At 47.2% G+C, this 20659-nt stretch overlaps 2 protein-coding genes across 2 annotated transcripts; both read right to left on the minus strand.

Moving 5' to 3' along the window:
* Positions 1 to 109: 109 nt before the first annotated feature.
* On the minus strand, positions 110 to 8506 carry LOC120323376 (gallinacin-1 alpha-like). Its single transcript, XM_039381952.1, is given in 5 exon segments — positions 110 to 139; positions 2775 to 2882; positions 4366 to 4408; positions 7951 to 8077; positions 8449 to 8506. Coding segments are annotated over 5 exon segments (366 nt in total).
* A 2039-nt stretch (positions 8507 to 10545) lies between these two features.
* On the minus strand, positions 10546 to 12307 carry LOC113998873 (antimicrobial peptide THP2). The gene is made up of 3 exons (XM_027741947.2): positions 12250 to 12307; positions 11508 to 11628; positions 10546 to 10692 (listed from the first exon to the last, which is right to left on the minus strand). Exons 1-3 carry the CDS (start codon positions 12305 to 12307, stop codon positions 10644 to 10646), a joined length of 228 nt encoding a protein of 75 aa, XP_027597748.1. The 3' UTR covers positions 10546 to 10643.
* Between the last annotated feature and the right edge of the window lie 8352 nt (positions 12308 to 20659).

Here is a 20659-nt window from a genome sequence, read left to right on the forward strand (position 1 = left end):
GTGAACCAGGGATCTCTTACTTACCTTTTGCAACATGCTTTAAATGTTGAGCATCTTCCAATTGGTTTTGTACCATAGGCACATATCGCAAATCTGCAGTCACCCCCGCTTAGTAGGCACTTGAATTCGCTTTGTGTTTCTGTGGGGAAAAATACACAGAGAACAATTAAATCAAAAGTCGGGGAGAGCTGTACATGTTTGCAGAAAGGCTGACACTGCCCCTGCATTTCAGGCCAGTAGTTATCCTCAGCTCCAACCTTCCCACAGACACAGCTTCAAGAGCAACATGTCTCACCTAGAAGGACTCTTTCCCCTTAAATTGGTGCACACAAGAGCAGAGAGTGGGAAGGACCAGTATGAGGTCAAGAAAGAGCCTTGCTGGCCCCCCAGCTGCATTGCCAACACTGCCTGCCCCAGCACAGCTGGAAAGCAGGGAACTCCTCCCATGCCACATGCCTGTCCTGGCTGTGCCATGATTGGTGTGACCTCTGAGGGAAAGTCCTTGCCCAGCCCTTGCAGGGATTATGCCTTGGGCTAATGAGGTTTTGGGACACTCAGTTGATGCAGTACTAGATGAGAAAGGACAGTGCTGTGTCCCATGGAGACCCACCAACCTAAACAGTCCTGGGGCTCTTTCACACCCCTGTATGGGGCAAGAGAGCATGCAGAGACCCTGAAAAAGGAACATCTGGGTGCTGAGTTGGAGCTTGAAACCAAACCTCTTCTTTTCCCACAGATGAAGCCAGGCTTGTATTTCCAGGGGCTCAACACACTCCACGTCTATGTCTGTTGGAAATTCACTTGAAAAACTCCATTTTCCTCAATCCCCCCTAACATTTCATGCTTCCAAAGAACTTGGTTACTTCCCAGGATATGGAAAATTCCAATTATGGGGGCCAAGACCTTCCTCCCAATTCCCTCTTTCCCTCTCACCTGCAGCACCGTGGACCAGCAGGAGGAGCAAGGGGAAGAGCAGGTACAGGATCTTCATGGCTGATCCACCACTCCCACGTCTTCACAGGGCTGCAGAGGGCACACCAAGGCAATGAGGACATGGAGGACCCCAGGGGGTGCAGAAGCCTGGGCCCTGGGGTTCCCCAAACTGCAGCAGGGCTGCCTCCAAAAACAGCACATGATCTTTCCTCTACCTTTCTCTTAAGGACAGTTCTGAGGTCTGTGACACCCTGAACATCTTGGGAGTGTTTGGGGATGTCTCAGTCTCTGGGAAATCCATTATCTAAGATGATCCTTTTCCAATAACTTTCTCTAAAATCTTCCACAGACCTTCCCCAGAGAACAGACTGCACACCTGACCCCAGTTGTTACCAATTCCATCCAAAGAAAGTCTCCATTTGCCCACAAAGAGGATCTCGGGTCCCTCCTGCAGCATCAAGATACATTTCCAGTCTATCCTCTCCTTAGGAAAGCTTAGATTCACCTCTCACATGTTCTCAGCTCTTAGACTTATTTGAAGGCTTTTATTCTCTTTCCCAGATGTCTCCGATGGCCTAAGAGCAGACCTGGATACTTCCAGCTGTTTGTCCTCTGGGTGAGTCTGTGGAGATGGGCTTTGAGCTGAGAACCTGAATGGGCAGCTTTCCAGAAAGAGACCCCACAGTCACTTACCTGATGGTCTTGGTGTTCAAGCAGCAGCAAATCCAACAGCAATTGTTCGCCTTCAGATGGCCTTGGGATCAGGGAATGCTGCTTTGCCTAAAACAGCCTGGTTTTATACTCCTCCTGGTGCGTTGGACCTGCCCTTATTGCTGCTGACACAACTGCCCTTGACCAACCAGGCAGTGCCCCATCAGTGTGGGGGTGCTGGGGCTGCCCCTCGTCCCTCCCTGCTGCAGTGGCAGAGGCTGAGGTGCCTCCTGGGGCTGTTCCAATGTCACCCTTATCCTCCTCCAACACATCCTGTGACACACAAGCTGGGCAGGAGCTGCCTGGAATGGAGGAAGAGCTTTGCTCTGCAGAGGTGAAGGGTGTTCGTGGTGACTGCTCAGGGTCAGTGACAGGACAGGAGAGCACAGGGAGAGGAAAGGCCATGGCAGAAAGGGTTGATCTGAATATCCCTCACTAAACTCTCCATTTCTGGAAAGCAATGGCAGTGGAAGTTTTTTCAGATTGGTCCCTTCTCCCAGGGAACAAATGACAGGAACTGAGAAAATGGCCTCAGTTACACCCGGGAGGTTTAGTTCAGGCATTAGGAACAATTTCTTCACCAAAGGTGTGGTCAGGAACTGGCACAGCTGTCCAGGGTATTGTGGAGTCCCCATCCCTGGGGGGATTCAAAACCACGTAGATATGGAACTGGGGACATGGTTTAGTGGTGCTATGGTTGTAAGGGACAAGAGGCACCTGTGACTGGCAGGACCAGGACAAAGGTCTCACTTCTCAAAGGGAGCATCTGCAGAGTTGCTCCATCACTCCCATAACAAACATCCTGCACAAACAGGCACTGACAGGCTCTGTGTCCCTACCCAAATGCCAGGCACAAGCATCCCCAGGGACACACCCACTGGTCAGCCCCAGCATCCCCAGCTGCTTCTCCTCACACCAAGCCACCTTTGCCACCCCCACAGCCAGCAGGCACAGCACAGCCTCCATGCCAAGGACACGCACATACGGCCCAGCCCTGCAATGCCAAACTGCTCATCTTTATTCAAGCTGGGAAAAGCAGCCTCTGCCCCACAGACCCCACGGCTGGGACGAGATGTCTCCTGCCCAGCAGCACCCAGCAGGAGCAGCTGCCACTGCTGCTGTGCCAGCAGCTGGGCATGGCAGAGGCAGGGAGGGGAGAGGACATCAGGAGATGGTTCCAGGAGCCAGAAGCGAGGGGGACGTCCTGCTGGGACATTTCAGGGTCTCAACCCCAGGTGCTGTACAAAGAAAGCAGAGAAGCACGTCAGCTATTTTAACTTTTCCTCCCACTCTCTCCCACCTCGCCCGCAAGGACCATCCAGTCTGTGGTGCAGGAGACTCAGGCTCAGCACAGGTGAGGCCCAGTCCTTCATGCAGACAGTTTGGACCTGGGTTGTCTTAGTGGTGACAGCCCTGACTGCAAGTCTGTGCAGATGCAGCAAAACCTGGATCATGTCCTGGGTGCTGCCTAAGGACAGTAAATGCTTCTCTCTTTGGTGTCTTGAGTGTGTCCTCTGCAGAGCCTGAATGAGCCTCCTGGCACTGGAGGAGAGTGGGGAGGCACTGGCTGACCTGGGCTCCTGCAGCCCCACTCAGGGCTGGCCCAAACCCAAAAGGGCTTTTACCTTCTTTCTTGGGCCTCTCCCAAAAACCATAAACGCAGGAGATTATTTAGTAGGTATTAGCTAGAGATAACTTTGTAACAAAGCTTTCTGTGGAAAAAGGAGAACTATCTTTGTCAACCAGGGATCTCTTACTTACCTTTTGCAACATGCTCTAAATGTTGAGCATCTTCCAATTGGTTTTGTACCGTAGGGGCATTTCCCAAATCTGCAGTCACCCCCATGTATTTTGCATTTGAATGTGCTTCCTGTTTCCATGAGGCAAGACACACAAAGAACAATTAAATCAACAGTCTGGGAGAGCTGTACATATTTGCAGAAAGACTGACACTCCCTGTGCATCTCAGGCCAGTAGTTGTGCTCAGCTCAAAACTCCCCACAGATACATCTTCAAGAAAAACATGTCTCACCTAGAAGGACTCTTTCCCCCTAAATTGGTGCACACAAGAGCAGAGAGTGGGAAGGACCAGCATGAGGTCGAGGAAGAGCCTTGCTGGCTGCCCAGCTGCATTCCCGACACTGCCTGCCCCAGCACATCTGGAAAGCAGGGGACTCCTCCCATGCCACATGTCTGTCCTGGCTGTGCCATGATTGGTGTGATCTCTGAGGGAAAGTCCTTGCCCAGCCCTTGTAGGGATCATGCCATGGGGTAATGAGGTTTTGGGACACTCAGGTGATGCAGCACTAGATGAGAAGAGGCCTAAATGCTTTGTGTCCCATGGAGACCCACCAATCCAAACAGTCCTGGGGCTCTCCCCATCCCTCTACAGGGCAAGAAAGCATCCAGGGACACTGAAAAAGGAACATCTGTGTGTAGAGTTGTAGCTTGAAACCAAACCCATTCCTGACCTACAGAATAAGCCAAGCTTCTGTGTTCAAGAATACTCTCAATACCAAGTCTGTGTCCTGTTGGAAGACCGCTGGAGAAACACTTTCTCATCAATGCCCCCTGACATTTGCATCACTCCCACTAACATTATAACTTTCAGGGAAATGAAAACTCCAGTGATGGAGGATCACACGTTACCCTGATTCCTCTTTTTCCCTCTCACCTGCAGCACCGTGGACCAGCAGGAGGAGCAAGGGGAAGAGCAGGTACAGGATCTTCATGGCTGATCCACCACTCCCACGTCTTCACAGGGCTGCAGAGGGCACACCAAGGCAATGAGGACATGGAGGACCCCAGGGGGTGCAGAAGCCTGGGCCCTGGGGTTCCCCAAACTGCAGCAGGGCTGCCTCCAAAAACAGCACATGATCTTTCCTCTACCTTTCTCTTAAGGACAGTTCTGAGGTCTGTGACACCCTGAACATCTTGGGAGTGTTTGGGGATGTCTCAGTCTCTGGGAAATCCATTATCTAAGATGATCCTTTTCCAATAACTTTCTCTAAAATCTTCCACAAACATTCTCCAGAGAACAGACTGCACACGTGACCCCAGTTGTTACCAATTCCATCCAAAGAAAGTCTCCATTTGCCCACAAAGAGGATCTCGGGTCCCTCCTGCAGTATCCAGGCACATTTCCAGTCTATCCTCTCCTTAGGAAAGCTTAGATTCACCTCCCACATGTTCTCATCTCTGAGACTCATATGAAGGGTTTTATTCTCTTTCCCAGATGTCTCCGATGGCCTAAGAGCAGACCTGGATACTTCCAGCTGTTTGTCCTTTAGGTGAATCTGTGCAGATGGGCTTTGAGCTGAGAACCTGAATGGGCAGCTTTCCAGAAAGAGACCCCACAGTCACTTACCTGATGAAGGTCTTGGTATTCAGGCAGCACTAAATCCAACAGGAATCACTTGGCTCCAGATGCCTGTGGGGTCAGGGAATGCTACTTTGCCTAAAACACCCTGATTTTATACCCCTCCTGGTGGGTGGGACATGCCCTTATTGCTGCTGACACAACTGCCCTTGGCCAACCAGGCAGTGCCCCATCAGTGTGGGGGTGCTGGGGCTGCCCCTCGTCCCTCCCTGCTGCAGTGGCAGAGGCTGAGGTGCCTCCTGGGGCTGTTGCAATGTCACCGTTATCCTCCTGCAACATGTCCTGTGACACCCCCTGTACAGCAGCACATGGGCTGAGGAGCCTGGCATGACCTGCTTGGAATTTGCAGCAGCAACCATCCTCAAATAGTCAATAAGCCTTTTCTCCTTGACTCCTCCAATTTGACAAAATAATGAGGTACCATAGGATGTGAAAGAGGGCTTTTATCTCTGCTTTTATTTGAAGTTTCCTCAGACGTTTTGGAAATAGTATATTGGTTACTGTGTTCATTTATGAGTTGATGTTCAGATCCATGCATAGGGCAAGGAGGGTCCATTTAGATTAGATATAAGGAAGAAATTTTTTTGCACCAAGGGTGGGGAAAGATTGACACAGGTTGCCCAGAGAGGAGGTGGATGACCCATCCCTGGAAACTTGCAAGGTCAGGTTGGATGGGGCTCTGAGCAACCGGGTCTAGTTGAAAATGTCCCTTCTCATTGCTTGTACTAGATGACCTTTAAAGGTCTCTCCCAAGCTAATCTATGTTTTTTTGATTCTGTGATCAGCATCTCCAGTTCACTCCTTCCATGGAAGTCATGTCATATCATGGGTAACAAAAATATCATTTATCTATTATCTTTCTCCTTTTCTTACTGTTTCTCCTCCATCACTACTATATTAAGCTCATGGATGACTCTCCACAACACCATCAGTCTTGTTGAAGAACAGCAGAACAGCTTTGAGCTGCTGAGATAAATGATATTCATGGTGACTGTTAAATGTTCAATTAAAGGATACATCAATGAAAGTGAAGGGAATTATCCTAAAAAGTCAGTGGGAACCTGCTGTGCTGGACCTGGACAGCAGGGTGGGATCTTGATGGTGGGTGTGAGGAAAGAGCCCAGCTGATGTGGACACAGGGTTTGATGTCACAGGAGACTGGGCTACTCCAAATCCAGCAGGGACCCTCATCTTCAGGACTTGTGATGCTGAGATGTCCTGGGAGCAGATGAAAGCATCATCCCCATGGCTCTGGGAAGGGCTGCCCAGCCAGCAGGGAAGCAGAAGGTGTGGAAGTGAGGGATGGAGTGCTGAGGGTGATCTGTCTCCTTGGGATGGAAGGGATTGAGTGAAATGGTTGGGATCCCCAGTTGCTGCCATACCCTTGTGTGCAGGGACACACCCGTGGGTGTGACTGCACAGGGCAGGGGTCTGCAGTCACAGGAAGGCCGAGGTCACTGGTTGTTGGGAGAGAATGGTGATGTAATCCTTGTTTGCCTGAGGCAGGCAGAGAGGACAACCCTGGTTTCTCCCTGTTGGAATACATTTCTGGACTTTTCCAGGCCGGGGTCCAAGAGATCCTTTGGAGAGGTCACCTAGTGGAAGACCTGCTTCCCTGCAAAGCATGAAAAGGTTTTCTGTGGGCTGGTTGCAGGATCAGGCTCCTCCAGAGGGGCTGTGGAAGGGAGAGGGGCTGTGGAGCTGGTAGGGGGGTTGTTGCTGTGGGGCTGGAAGCAGGAGGGAGCTGAGTGGGGACTGTGCTGGAGCACTGAGCCCCACTGCAGATGGGGGAGGAGGTCCCAGCCCACGATATGCTGGGAACTCTGAGACATCTGGGGTGGATTTGGTGGGCAGTCCCGGCTATACCCACCAAAGGAACACAACACCCAGCACAGTCCTGTGCATAAAGCCCGGGCTGTCAGGGACAAGAGACACCCATAGCCAGCAGGACCAAGAGAGGGCTCCTGCTCCCCCAGATGGGGCATCCCCAGAGCAACTTTATCACAACACCACCAAACACCCTGCACCAACAGGCACTGACAGGCTCTATGTCCCCACTCCACTGCCAGGCAGGAGCATCCCCAGGGACACACACACTGGTCAGCCCCAGCATCCCCAGCTGCTTCTCCTCACACCAAGCCACCTTTGCCACCCCCACAGCCAGCAGGCACAGCACAGCCTCCATGCCAAGGACACGCACACACGGCCCAGCCCTGCAATGCCAAACTGCTCATCTTTATTCAAGCTGGGAAAAGCAGCCTCTGCCCCACAGACCCCACGGCTGGGACGAGATGTCTCCAGCCCAGCAGCACCCAGCAGGAGCAGCTGCCACTGCTGCTGTGCCAGCAGCTGGGCATGGCAGAGGCAGGGAGGGGAGAGGACCTCAGGAGATGGTTCCAGGCGCCAGAAGCGAGGGGAACATCCTGCTTGGACATTTCAGGGTCTCAACCCCAGATTCTGTACATAGAAAGCAGAGAAGCATGTCAGCTGTGGTAACTTTTCCTCCCACTCTCTCCCACCTCGCCTGCAAGGACCATCCAGTCTGTGGTGCAGGAGACTCAGACTCAGTGAAGGTCCTTTGTGCAGACAGTTTGGACCTGGGTTATCTCAGTGGTGACAGCCCTGACTCCCAGTCTGTGCAGATGCAGCAAAACCTGGATCATGTCCTGGGTGCTGCCCAAGGACAGTAAATGCTTCACTCTTTGGTGGCTTGGATGAGTGCTCTGCAAACCTGAATGAGCTTCCTGGCACTGGAGGAGAGTGGGGAGGCACAGGCTGACCTGAGGCTCCTGCAGCCCCAGTCAGGACAGGTCCCTTTCCTCCCCTGGCCTCTGCCTTGGAGCATGTAGAGCACTGAGCCATTAGCTAGCCATGGGCACTCAAACAATTTGTGCCATGACAGTACCTTTTGTAATTATAAAACTTACTTTTTGCAGCAAAAGAAAAACCTTGAACATTTTCCCTGGATGCCATAGGGGAAAGAGCACTTCAGAAACCCACAGTAGCCGTTTTCTCGCTTGCATTCTTCCTTATTTCCTGGGGCCAGGGAGGATCCTGCGCAGTGAAAGAGGTTGAATAAAATGAGTATGGGATAACTGTAAAAAATGTGTCTTGTTCCAGAGCAGCTGGCACTGGCTCTGCATCTCAGTCTCCTATGGGCATTTAGCACCAATCCAAACATCTTTACCTCTCCAGTCAGGCTTTATTTTTTCTGCAGCAACATGTGTGCACGTGGGGAAACACAGGGAAAGACCAGTATGAACAACAGGAAGAGCTGTGCTGGGTCCTCATTTGCCCAACTCTTCATAAGAGACAATCCCTCCCAAATATTATGTATATCTGAGAAATCTGGTTGCTTCTCAGGAACTGGAAAACCCCACAGACAGGGGCTCACACCTCACCCATCTCCCCTCTGTCCCTCTCACCTGCAGCACTGTGGACCAACAGGAGGATGAAGGGGAGAAGCAGGTACAGCATCCGCATGGCTGGTGCCTGCCCTTGGTCTTCACGGGGCTGCAGAGAGGACACACCAAGAACCAAACCAGGGTCAAGAATTTAGGGCAATCCTTGTACCAGGAGATGCCAAGCTAAAGTCTCACCCAGTGCTGTCCAGTACCTCAGCCAGCCCAAAGCTGGCTGCCCCAAACATTCTGCATGATCACCCCTGCTTTGCTGAGCTCAGGAAAGTACCTCCCAGCTCAGCTTGGGAGTGCCCATCCCCAACTCCAGACCATTCCCAGAATTCCCAGCAATGACAGTCTCCTACCCAGTGCAGCAGTGAGCCAGGGAAGAGCATGAGGGCAGGGAAGGGTTTTGGTCTCCTGGAAGTCCCCTACCTGATGAAGGAGGTGGTTGAGAGCACACCAAGGCAGCAAAGGGCTGTAACAATTTGACCTGGAGTCACTTGTACACAGAAGAGTCACAACTGAGGAGTATCACTTTGCCCAAAACAGCCTGGTTTTACACCGTTGCCAGAGGGTGGGACATGCACTTCTTCCTGCTGACACAACTGCCCTTGGCCAACCAGGCAGTGCCCCATCAGTGTGGGGGTGCTGGGGCTGCCCCTCGTCCCTCCCTGCTGCAGTGGCAGAGGCTGAGGTGCCTCCTGGGGCTGTTGCAATGTCACCGTTATCCTCCTGCAACATGTCCTGTGACACCCCCTGCACAGCAGCACACGGGCTGGAAAATCTTTGGAATGGGGACAGTAATTAGTTGGTGCAGACACAGCACCAGTCCAGTCTGAGATGAACTGTCCTTTCATAGAATCATTCTGGAATGGTTTGGTTTGGAAGGGATCTTAAAGATCATCTTGTTCAACCCCCCTTGCCATGCCCCTTCCACTAGACCAGGTTGCTCCAAGCCCTGTCCAACCAGGCCTGGGGATTGGGGCAGCCACAGCTTCGCTGGGCAACCTGTGCCAGGGCCTCACTGCCCTCACAGGGAGCAGAAACATTTCCTTAGTGATGTGGTGTGCTCTGGTAAGTAGTCAACTTAGAGGTGTCTTCCTAGAAACTGAGAGCTGGATTAAGTTACCCAGTGACACAGAATGGAAGCAAATGCCAAGAAACAGAATCCTGGCATCTGTGCCAAGTGCTGCATACCCAGTTGGAAGTTTGGAAGTGGACAGGGTGGCCTCCTTGGACAGAGAAATCTCTACCAGTACAAACAGAACCACATCTTATGAACACACATGTTCTTGGACACCCACACATATTTATGCACAGGGGGATCACAATCACGGAGGCATTTTGCAGAGAGGGTGAGATCAGCCTTGGCAGAGAGCAGCCACTCTAACCTCAGGTTGTGTCCAGGGGGTTGGAGAGGAGAAGACCCCCTGATCACACCCTGCAGGGCAGCCCTTCTGATCCATGGGACCTCTTTGTGATATTCCCTTGCTGGGGAGCTGGACAGCCACCCTGGGAAACCTGTTTCTCTGTGAGGTCCACAAAGATCTCATTGAGGTTGCCCATGGGATCATCTCAAGTTCTCTTGAGGACAAGGGAGTCCCTCCCTGCCATGTGGTGGGATGGGACATGGAGCAGCACAACCCCCAGGAAGGAGTGTTTCAGTGTGCTGGAGCACAAGGAGGAGGAGCCCCAGGGCCTCCAGGGTGGGGAGTGAGGGGTTTCAACTATTTATGTTTCCCAAGAAAAGGTTTCTGCACAGTAAGAAAAAAAGGATTTTGGCATCTGAACCCAAAAGGGTTCAGATGTTCTTCCCAAAAAGGGAAGCTGCGTTCTTCCAGCCAACCTAACTCTTGACACTGTGGGTTAAAGTCTTCAGTCCATGTCTGTCTAGCCCTGGATACCTACATGACTCAGAAGAGGTCCAATTAAGGAGCTGTAGGCACTGTAAATTGTTGCCCTCTGGGGTTTCTGTGTCAAACCCAGGTGGGATCATGACCTCAGCCCATGCAGCAGACACCCTTGTTTCAGTGATATCAATGCAAAGCAACAACAATTTATTTAGGAGGGGGAGCAATGCAGAATACATTTGGATTTACTCTATATCATAAAGCTTTTTTCATTGGAAGCGAAAGGTATGTGAGGCTTTGCAGCAGGATCCAGTGGTTTTAGCAGTAAGAAGATTCCAAGTAAATTCCTGGATTTAGAAGAAATTTTCATTGCTCTTCAATGTTTGGTTCACTGAAGCGTTGTACATCCCACGGCCTGCACAAAGAAAAAAAAATATTCCAATTTTCTTTCTGTTTATAGTTCCTCCCCATTTACTCTCAATCCAAGTGTATTTTCCTCTTGAGTATAAGTGTTTTCCAAAACATATAGTATCATGTGTAGTCATGCTGGGACAGCCCTGTGCACTCACACCAGTGAGTAAGAAATATTTCCCTATTGGTTCAGGAAAAGAAGGGAATTGATATTGGGGTGAATGCCTTCGTTCCTGAGTGAAAATAGAAGGCTATTTTTCACATGATAATTTCTTTTTACAACAGTGTTGTGCTCTTTTTGCATACCCTTAAAGGCACTCAGGCACCTGTGGTCACAGCACAGCAACCCAGTTCTGGAAATACCAAACCCTGATATTTTGCTCTGGCACAGGAGATGGAAAGGGACCAAACAGAGCTGAGACAACACAAGGTTGACCTCTCTGATGGTATTTTTTCCTTCTTGCTGGAGCAGAGCATGGTGCATATCTCAGGAGAAAGAGCACTGTGGAGCTTGACCTACTTGAGTCATAGAACATCCTAAGCTGGAAGAGACCCACAAGGATCCTCAAGTCCAACTCCAGGCCCTCCACAGGACACCCCAATAATCCCAACATGTGCCTGAGAGCTTTGTCCAAAAGCTTCTTGGACAACGTGCAACACTTGAGTCAATGTGTAACACTTGACTGTCCTCATGGCATAAGAGCTCTTTTTTTCCTTTATATTTAATTTAAATTCTCAGTAACACCTTGAGATTTGGGACACAGAAATAATATTTGCCTGCTCATACTTCAGATGAGCCTTGGTGAACATGAAACTCACCATTTACAGCAGGAGCGGAACCCAAAGCAACTTCCAACTTTAACCAGATGGGTGGGGCATCTTCCCCAGTGACAGGTCCCTTTTCTACAGAGAAACATTTCCCTCCGGGGTGAAGACAAACCTGTAACATTAACAAAACATTTCCTGTCCTCTGGCTCTGCAGGGCAGGGCAATGCAGCTGAAGGGTTTCCCATCCCCTGAGCTGCCTTTGCCACCGAGTTGCCTTAAAGAAGCCCAGATTTGGTCATTTTGGAAGGCCATGTGAGAGGTGAGGTTACAAAGCAGGTCTACACCTTCCAGAGGTGGGATCCTCAGCTCACACTACATCTAAGTGGATGGCCCTAAAGTCCAGGTGGAGAATGAGACAGACTTCCTGACTCACTGTCAGGACCTTGTGGGAAAGGGTCACCCAGAGGTTTTATTAATGGCTCCTTCCAGAAATAGTTGGCCAGGCCTCATTTTCATCTGCTTTCTAAAGATCATGGCCACCACAGGCACCATCTCAGGTGTCCTAACACCAGAGCACTTCACACAATCATTTTAGGAAGACACTTAGAAGTGAAAAATCACTTTTCTTCAGAAGTTATAATTTCTCCGCCTTTGAAAAAGTTTTCAGCACTGAGTTGTTTGATTAATTCCAAGTTGGATTCTAGTAATTTTAAACGGAAATTGTTAAAATGTGCTTGGGAATTTTACTTCAGGTGCACAAATACTCCTTTCTTGCATCTCTTTCCCATCTTACCTGGAGAAACCTGGAGTGTCAAGAAGAGGAGAGAAAAGAGCAGATAAAAAATCTTCATGACTGTGGATTCCCCCTGTGTAGGGAAAAGGACCAAGAAAGATGTTTGACAGACAGTCCCTGGGATCTGCAATCTCCTGAACTGCACAAATAATGTGTCAATAAAAATAGCAACTATGTGATCTTTTCATTCAAGCATTCAAAAATAACCAGTAAGACCCATATGACATCATGATTACTGTGTGGGGCAACACAATTGCTCACAATTCTTTCACATTTTGAAAACAGACCTTAGCTAGAAAAGAATCATAAAACCCCAGAATGGTTTGGGTTGGAAGGGACCTTAAAGATCACCTCATTCCAACACCCTGCCATGGGCAGGGACACCTTCCACTAGACCAGGTTTTTCCAAACCCAACCAACCTGACCTTGAACACTTCCAGGGTTGTAATCATAAATTTATTTTTAGTTAAATGTTTTATCTAGTAGATAAGCAACAGTAGGCAAAATGAGGTGATTATACAGGCAAAGTTGTAAAGTTCAGAGAAAAATAGTTCATATTGTAATGTCAAAATTTGTCAAGAAATAACAGCTGAAATAAATAATTTTTGTCACAATCTTTGGTCTTGGTCTACAGGCAGCAACTCCAGAATGGAAATGTACAACCAAATCAGTTCCCATTTGATAAATAAAATTTGAAAAGAAATCATGTGATGCTTTCATTGAAAGGGTTAATAGTTTAAAGCATTATCAGCAAACAAGGATAAGATGGCCAAGAAGGGACTGATGGATAAAGAAGTGGCTGTTAATGTTGTATATCTTGGCATTAGGGAATGATCTCATCTGTCACAAATTATGTTCTCTTCAGTATGGAAGGGAATTGAGATTGTGCTGAAATGTCATATTTCTGCAAACAGAATTTATAGAAGGTGGCCCCAGACTGTTTCAAAATTCATTAGAAAGTTTACACAAATTAGAAATTTACACGAATGTCTATATATTGAAAATGTCTATATAATGAAAATATCAGGAAAAACAAGGAGATAAAGTTAATAAAAATAAAATAAAGTTCCCAACATAGGCCTAGATTAAACATATAATATATATTATATATTATAGAATATAAATATCTTTAATATTCAAATATTATGTATATTTAATGGAGAAAGAGATATATAGAGATAGATAGATTTCCATTGAAGAGGCCACCAATTTCTCTGGACCACAGACCTCGCTAAAGGAACCCACCAAGCCATATGTTTTCCCTATGAATTAGTAATCAGAATATTTTTATCAAAGTAATCTAGATATTAGTACATATTTGAACTACTTATTTAACCTGTCCAAATATCAGAAAACTTATATTTACCATTTTCATTAACATAGAAATTAAAGTTAGGAATGCAGAGGTTGGGGGTTTTATTTTGGGGTTGGATTGTTGCGGGAAAGACAAAAGTTTACATTGACAAAAAAAGTTAAAAAGAACTGAGATGTTACCAGGTATCAGGTGAGCCCAGAAGCCAAAAAAGACTTGCTCTTGGTCCCTTCCTTCCAGAGGATTTTGGCTGTGGGGCTGAGATCCTCTTTTATAAGATGTTTCCAAAAGGCACTGAAAACTGCTTTCTCTTCTCAGCTATACATTGAACCAATCAAAAACTTACAGGTTTTTTTGGTGGCATCTAACCCAACCAGAAACAAGCTGCTTTTCACTTCCTGACGATAAAACAGGGTTTCTCTCTCAACCTATCGAAATTTGTTTCTGGAAAATCCCAGGTTATTCATGCAACACTCCTTGTGACACTCTGGTTTGTGTAAGACACGTTAACCCACCACGGTATGTGTCAAACATCTTGGGACACACGTTGAACTGTCCCTGCTTAGGAGCAACATAATCCATTGCAATGCGAAGCACTTGCATGTTCCTCTTCCCTCCCAGTTAGTTTATTCTCTGTTCCATAAGTACAGAATCAGAGAATCACAGAATGGGTTGGCTTGGAAGACCATCTTGTTCCAACCCCCTGACATGGCCAGGGACACCTTCCACTATCCCAGGTTGCTCCAAGTCCCGTCCAACCTGGCCTTGGACACTTCCAGGGATGGGGCAGACACAGCTTCTCTGGGCAGCCTGTGCCAGGGCCTCACCACCCTCACAGTGAAGAATGTTTTCCTAATATCTAATCTAAACCAACTCTCTTTCCGATTGAATCCATTCCCCCTTGTCCTGTCACTCCAGGCCCTTGTAGTCTCTCCCCATCTTTCTTCAGGCTCCCTTCAGATACTGAAAGGCTGAAATTAGGTCATGTTGTTGCTGGGACGGACTACGACATGTAATATTCAGCAAGAAGGTTTATTGGAAAGAATAAGGAAGCAGCAGCAGCCACGAGCTGCAATTTACAGCCTCTTAAATACAGCTCTTTTGGTACATGTATATCACACAGATAGGTCAGCTCAAATACACAAACTACAATTCTCACAGCTAATAGGTAGATTTTAGCTGGACTTTCTCAGTCCTACCTTCTCACAACATTTCTGTGCACCTGTCCCTGTATTCCTTTGATGTTTATATTTTTCTCAGTCACTCTGTTCAAAACAAGTCCTCGTTCTTATGAGACAGTGTTCCCTGTTCCCGTGGGACAGCTCTTCTCCTGCTGCTCCTCTGCTCTCTCAGGATGCATCAGTACGTTGTCAGGACCAGGGCCTTCATTCTCAACCACCCTCTCACTCCACCTCAGGGGCTCGGTCCAGCCGAAATTCCCCACAAGGTCACACCAAAACCTCCTCTTCTCCTGCTGGACAATCCCAATTCCCTCAACCTTTCCTCACAGCAGATCTGCTCCATCCCTCTGATTACCTTGGTGACCTCCTCTGGACTCGCTCCAACAGCTCCATGTCCTTCTTGTGCTGGGGACCCCAGAGGGAGGCAACTCTGCAGGTGGGGTTTCACCAAGTGAGATATTAGGAACAAATTTTTCTCTGTGAGGGTGGTGAGGCCCTGGCACAGGTTTCCCAGAGAAGCTGTGGCTGCCCCATCCCTGGAAGTGTCCAAGGCCAGGTTCGACGGGGCTTGGAGCAACCTGGGCTAGTGGAAGGTGTCCCTGCCCATGGCAGGGGGTTGGAACAACATGAGCTTTAAAGTCCCAGGCCATTCCATGATTCTAAGACATGAAATAGTTTTTTAGATCATATTTTACTTTACACCTCACTTCAGTCAACAAATATTGTTCACTTAGTATTCTAATATGACATATAATGTACTTAATAATTGGTAATGATATATTTGCTGATTTAAACGACTGGTGTTTCTAATTGACCAAGACCTCTGGAAATTACACCATATCTTGCAGAACATTTAGTATCAAAATTAAACTGAAATATTTTAATTGCTGACTGATTCATCAGTTTAGTTACTAGTGATGTAATTTTTTCAATTCTTTGATATTAAATTCTGAAGTAGAATCACAGAATAGTTGGAATTGGAAGGGACCTTTCAAAGGTCATCTAGCCCAACCTTTCTGCAATTAGCAGGTTCATCCTCAACTAGAACAGGCTGCTCAGAGCCCTGTCCAAGTATACAGGTATCCAGGAGTGTGCAGAAGTGTGCGCACAGAGATATATACATGCATGTGAAAACATGCCTACAAATTATTTCCCTTAAAAGCATACCATGACATAGTTGTTTATTCTTTAATTATTTTTAAAAGTGGGCTGCTTCTGCAGTATGAAAAAAAAAGACAACGAATTTCTGGTGTGTCTGTGAACTTCTGGACATGGAGATGAAAATAGAGGGAATAAAATTGCAAAAGCTGCAGTTTCTTCACCTCTTGCCAAGTGTTTGTGGTTAACTTGCCTGCCAGCTGTTACTGTTACTCAACCCAATTCCTCAAGGAAACAAAGGTGCAGCATTAATTTTTACTGTCTCCAAGGTCCTATGTTCAAGTAATGTCAAAGGCTTGGCTCTAATACTGAGCATCCTTAACACCATTTAATATAAATTCTACCTGGTCACGAGGCCCATTGGTGCCATTAAAAATACCTCTGGCTGGACATGGGGAAGGAAGAAGCAGAGGAGGGTTGGAGCATCTTTGGTTGCCCAAATCTCACAGGGGTGAGGGAGGCCTTAGCAAGATTTTGGTTTGTAGCTCTTAGAGTGGACAATCTTTCCCTTTCCACCTGAAGCTCCCATTCATAGGAGCAGAAAAGAGACAGCTTCATACCTCGGGAGGGGCATATCAATATTTTGCCCTTCACAATCTCAGTGTTTTTCTCCATTGCCTTTTTCTGGTAGAAGTGTTTTACACCAGGATCACAGTAGTACCAAGTGCTAAGTTGGTAAGTAATTCTCTCGATCATCTACTTTCTTGGGTTTTTTTTTTTGTGCAGAGGGAAACTTTTCATGGAGAGTTTCTTTTTCCCTAAATAACATGCTTCTTTTTCCTTGTTTCATCAAAGTTCAGAAAATGATCCAGCTACATTTCTCTCTATCTGCAGGGCAAGCTTTCACTCCAAGTTAGAGTTCACCAATAATGTCACATTCCCTCACCCTTTTCAGGTCCAGGTTGCCCAGTCCTCTTTGGAGGAGGAGAAACACTGTGATGGGGTCAGAATTTTGTGTAATAAAAGTGCTGAAGAGCTACTCTGCCTGATGCAGGAGGGATCCACTATTAAGGGAAGTGTCCTCACAAAGAGGTTGCAGAGTGTCAGGTGGAGAAACGTCTTTCACTGTTTTTAAATCAAGATGTTTGGGCAATTTTGCCAAGATCACTTATGAGAGAGGAAGGAGGATTTTATCTCCATCTTAGGAGTTTGTATCTAGCACAGAAGATGAGGCAATTAGGAGCAAAAAGGAGAATCTCAAACTCTGCTCCTAGTAAAAACTCTGCTCTTGGGAAAAAAACCAGGCAAATATTAGGGATGTGTTTCAGTAGTGTTACCCCTATTTAACATGCTACTACACCTGTCTGCTGTTCCATCCCTTGCCTCCAGAGGAAACTTCATTCGTGGCAATGATCCTCCAGGCACCTGGAAGTCATTGTATGCAGGCATGGATGGAAGATCAGGAATAAAAAGAGGCTGAGCCCTAGCAACCTGCCAAAGGACAGATGGTTTAGCGTGCTCCAAAGAAGAGCTGGGTTGGGTAACACTGGTGGTTGGGGGCTGAGTTAACCTCAAACTGCTCCTCAGTGACACAGTAACATCATCCCTCTTAGCCTCTTTCATGTGCACCAATCCAAATTCCAGCCAGAAGACAGTCGATGCAGAGGAGAACAAGATATGCTTTGATGACACTGTAGAGTGTTTATTATAGAAATTCAGACTCCTCTAGAGTAGCTACAAAAGCTGCTAGCAGCAGTTTCACTGCCAAAGTAGGTCCACCAAAAGGAGGAAACCAGTATTTAGGTGTTTTATAGTGGTGAATTTGCAAGGCATGTGGTGCATTATAGTTAATAGGTAAAGTTTTGACCCAAGTCATAGAATAACCTGAGTTGGAAGGGACCCACAAGGATCATCAGTCCAACTCCTGGTCCTGCAGAGGACAACTCAACAATCCCACTCTGTTCCTGAGAGTGTTGTCCAAACACTCCTTGAGCTCTGGAAGCCTTGGTGCTGTGACCACTGCCCTGGGGAGCCTGTTCAGTGCCCAACCACCCTCTGGGGGAAGAACCTTCTCCTAATATCCAGCCTAAACTTCCCTGACACAACTTCAGGCCATTCCCTTGGGTTCTGTCACTGGTCATCATAAGAAGAGACCATTTGAATCAATAATAAATGCATGCAAAGTCATGAACTTCAAATTGTACACAAAATGTACTTAATCAAGCTCAAGACTTTAATCGTGTTATTATCTTGAGTAAACAGGGAGAATTTATGAGATTAACATCTGTATGAACAAATCTGCCCTCCTTATTGTTTTTGACTTGACACCTAATTAAAGCTACAGGAGCATCAGTGCAGAGTCCAGTCTCTTGGTGTAAGTACCACACTGTGACTGGCAGGTGTGTATGTGAGCAAAGCTCCTTGGTACAGGCCATGTAGCCTAAAGTTCCTAAAATCCAAAGAATCCCTGTAAACTGAATTATATTTTCTAGAGACAAATGGCAGGAGTGATCTCACCAAACCTCAGATGTCCTAAAGGTAAATTCAACTGTCCTAATGGTAAATATCTTCCTTTATAGACAATGGATTGGAATTGTTCTATAGATTTTTAGCTGGAATGCAGACATTTATAATAAGATTGCTAGTAAAAAATAAAAAAAAAAACAAAACAACAAAGTAACAGTAAGGACAGAAGTAACACAGAAATGTTGGATGAGGAGATGATGTGCAACAGCACCTCCTGCAGGCACTAATTCTGCAGAACAGCAATAACAGGAGCGGTGTCGGTAGCAGAGGCAGCATTTCCCCTTCAGAGTCTTTTTACATATGTTAACACCTCTCCAAACCCACCCAACAAGTCAATAGGTTTGGTAGTGTACTCCACTGGGCACTGATCTGTGCACATTCAGCAGCTGCTCCTGAAGAGACAGCAGCCAAATCACTATGTTGCACATCCATAACTTTTGGAAATGTGTTTCTTAGTCTCTTTCTCTTTCCTTCTTTGTACCTTTCTTTTTGGTTTGTGTGGCTCTCAGGGATTTGATGTAATCCAAAATGATCCCGTTTTTCCCTTGCATAAGGTTCCCTAGAAGTGATATTTCTCAGATGCCTCCAGGACCTCTGAAAGAAGCATCTGGAGATACCTTGGCTTTATCTACACTGCTGGGCCATGAGGGTGAGGAAAAAGACACAGAGAGCACACATTCTGTCTCTGACACCTCACTTAAAAATGTCATAATACCTTCAAGAAGCAGCCTGGAAACTCTTGGAATGTGTAACACAAGCACCCATTAAATCCTCACAGAGAGAAGCAAGGCTTCATCCCTGACAGATACAATGGTCACTACAGGATTGTTCCAGGAATGTGGCCATTGGGAAGCAGGGGATGGGATGACCTACCTTTTCCCTGATGGTGCAGCAGGATGAATTGTCTGGCTGTAAAAGCCACCAGCCCACCTGTGTGTTACTGCCCATGACAGGAGCAGTTCTATGAACTATCCCCTCCTTCCCTACAAAAAACACCTGAGGTTCAACCACACAAATGCCACCAGAACTGATTTTATTAAAGGAGGGGAAAGAAGCAGTTTCCACAGTGTTGCCTGGTTCACATTTGTGCTGATGTTTGCTTCACTTCAAGGGAAGATTGTCACAGACTTTCATTGCAGCAGGAACTGCTGTCACCAGGAGCGATGGGTCAGGGTGTTTCGGAAGCCATTGGATAGAAGCAGAAAGGATTTCCAAGGGGAATCTAGGGAGTATTCAGCTTCACCACCCCCTGCATGGTGAAGAAGAGTCTCAGGTTACCTACTCGTAGGTTTTCTATTGTTCTCCCCATCCCATGGCACCACAGCAGAGGCTGCCATGGGATGTGAATTCCCCCTGAGGATGCTCTGTGCAGCAGGTTTGGTATTGGAGAAGTGAGACAGGATGGTGGCAGGAGCTGTGCCTCTAAAGTGCTGCTCTGGAGAAAAGACAAGGAGGATATCAGTCATTCCCACAGTGATCCCTGTGCTTCCACATACCTTCTGCAGCAAGAAAATCCATTCCGACATCTTCCGATCCAGTAGTATGGACGACGACATATCCCTGGGGTGCAGTGTCCATTTCGGGCCTCACAAGGATCACGTAGAATGAAGGGCTGACCTGCCCAGCAGAAAGAGAAGAGTCATTTACTATTAATATGAGCAAAAGGGGATGCACTCTCTCTACCTACCTCACTCCTTACCTGCAGCCCCTTGGAGCACCAGGAAGAGGACAACCAGGAGCTGGTAAAGGATCCTCATGGCCACAGCTGGGATGTGAATTCCTTAACTGTAATGAGCAGAGAGCACAAGATCAAAAGATACTGAATGGAGGGTCCCCTCCTGACTGGGAGATGAGGAAATGATTAAAACATGCCCTGAGAGACCAAAGCCAAAATCTCCTAAAATACCGGGTTTGGACAAAGAACAGAGTGAAATCTGCATCCTTGGAGATACTCATAGTTTCAGTGAATGCATCTCTAAACAACTTGTCCTAATTAGCACTATTTTGAGCATGGATTCAGACTAGAAACTTCTGGACTACCTTTGAACCTAAAGTATTCTAGGATTTTATGATGTTTTGGTGTTGTTCTTTAGTTTTGTTGTTTATAAAATATTGGTTTTCTTGCACTGAAAAAATGATACCCTGGATCTGTTCAACACCAGGCAGGTTACTTTGGTACCCACATAGACCCACAAATTATTCCCCTTCAATCTACTCTAGTTCACAATGTTCAGAGACCCAGCCAATTTTAATCCTTAGGAAACTCTAAAAAAGACATCTCCATCTCTTCAAC

Source organism: Pipra filicauda, unplaced genomic scaffold, assembly GCF_003945595.2.
Source record: "Pipra filicauda isolate LSUMZ 115617 unplaced genomic scaffold, ASM394559v2 scaffold24_size8852520_pilon, whole genome shotgun sequence".
NCBI lineage: Eukaryota > Metazoa > Chordata > Aves > Passeriformes > Pipridae > Pipra > Pipra filicauda.

Bases quoted from the DNA above. Each gene is read 5' to 3' on its own strand.
- LOC113998873 (XM_027741947.2), bottom strand. From the start codon at position 12,307: ATGAAGATTTTTTATCTGCTCTTTTCTCTCCTCTTCTTGACACTCCAG. The intron at 11,629-12,249 runs GTAAGATGGGAA...TTAATGTTACAG, and splicing joins GACACTCCAGGTTTCTCCAG to GTTTGTCTTCACCCCGGAGG. The intron at 10,693-11,507 runs GTGAGTTTCATG...TTCTTTGTGCAG, and splicing joins TTCCGCTCCTGCTGTAAATG to GCCGTGGGATGTACAACGCT.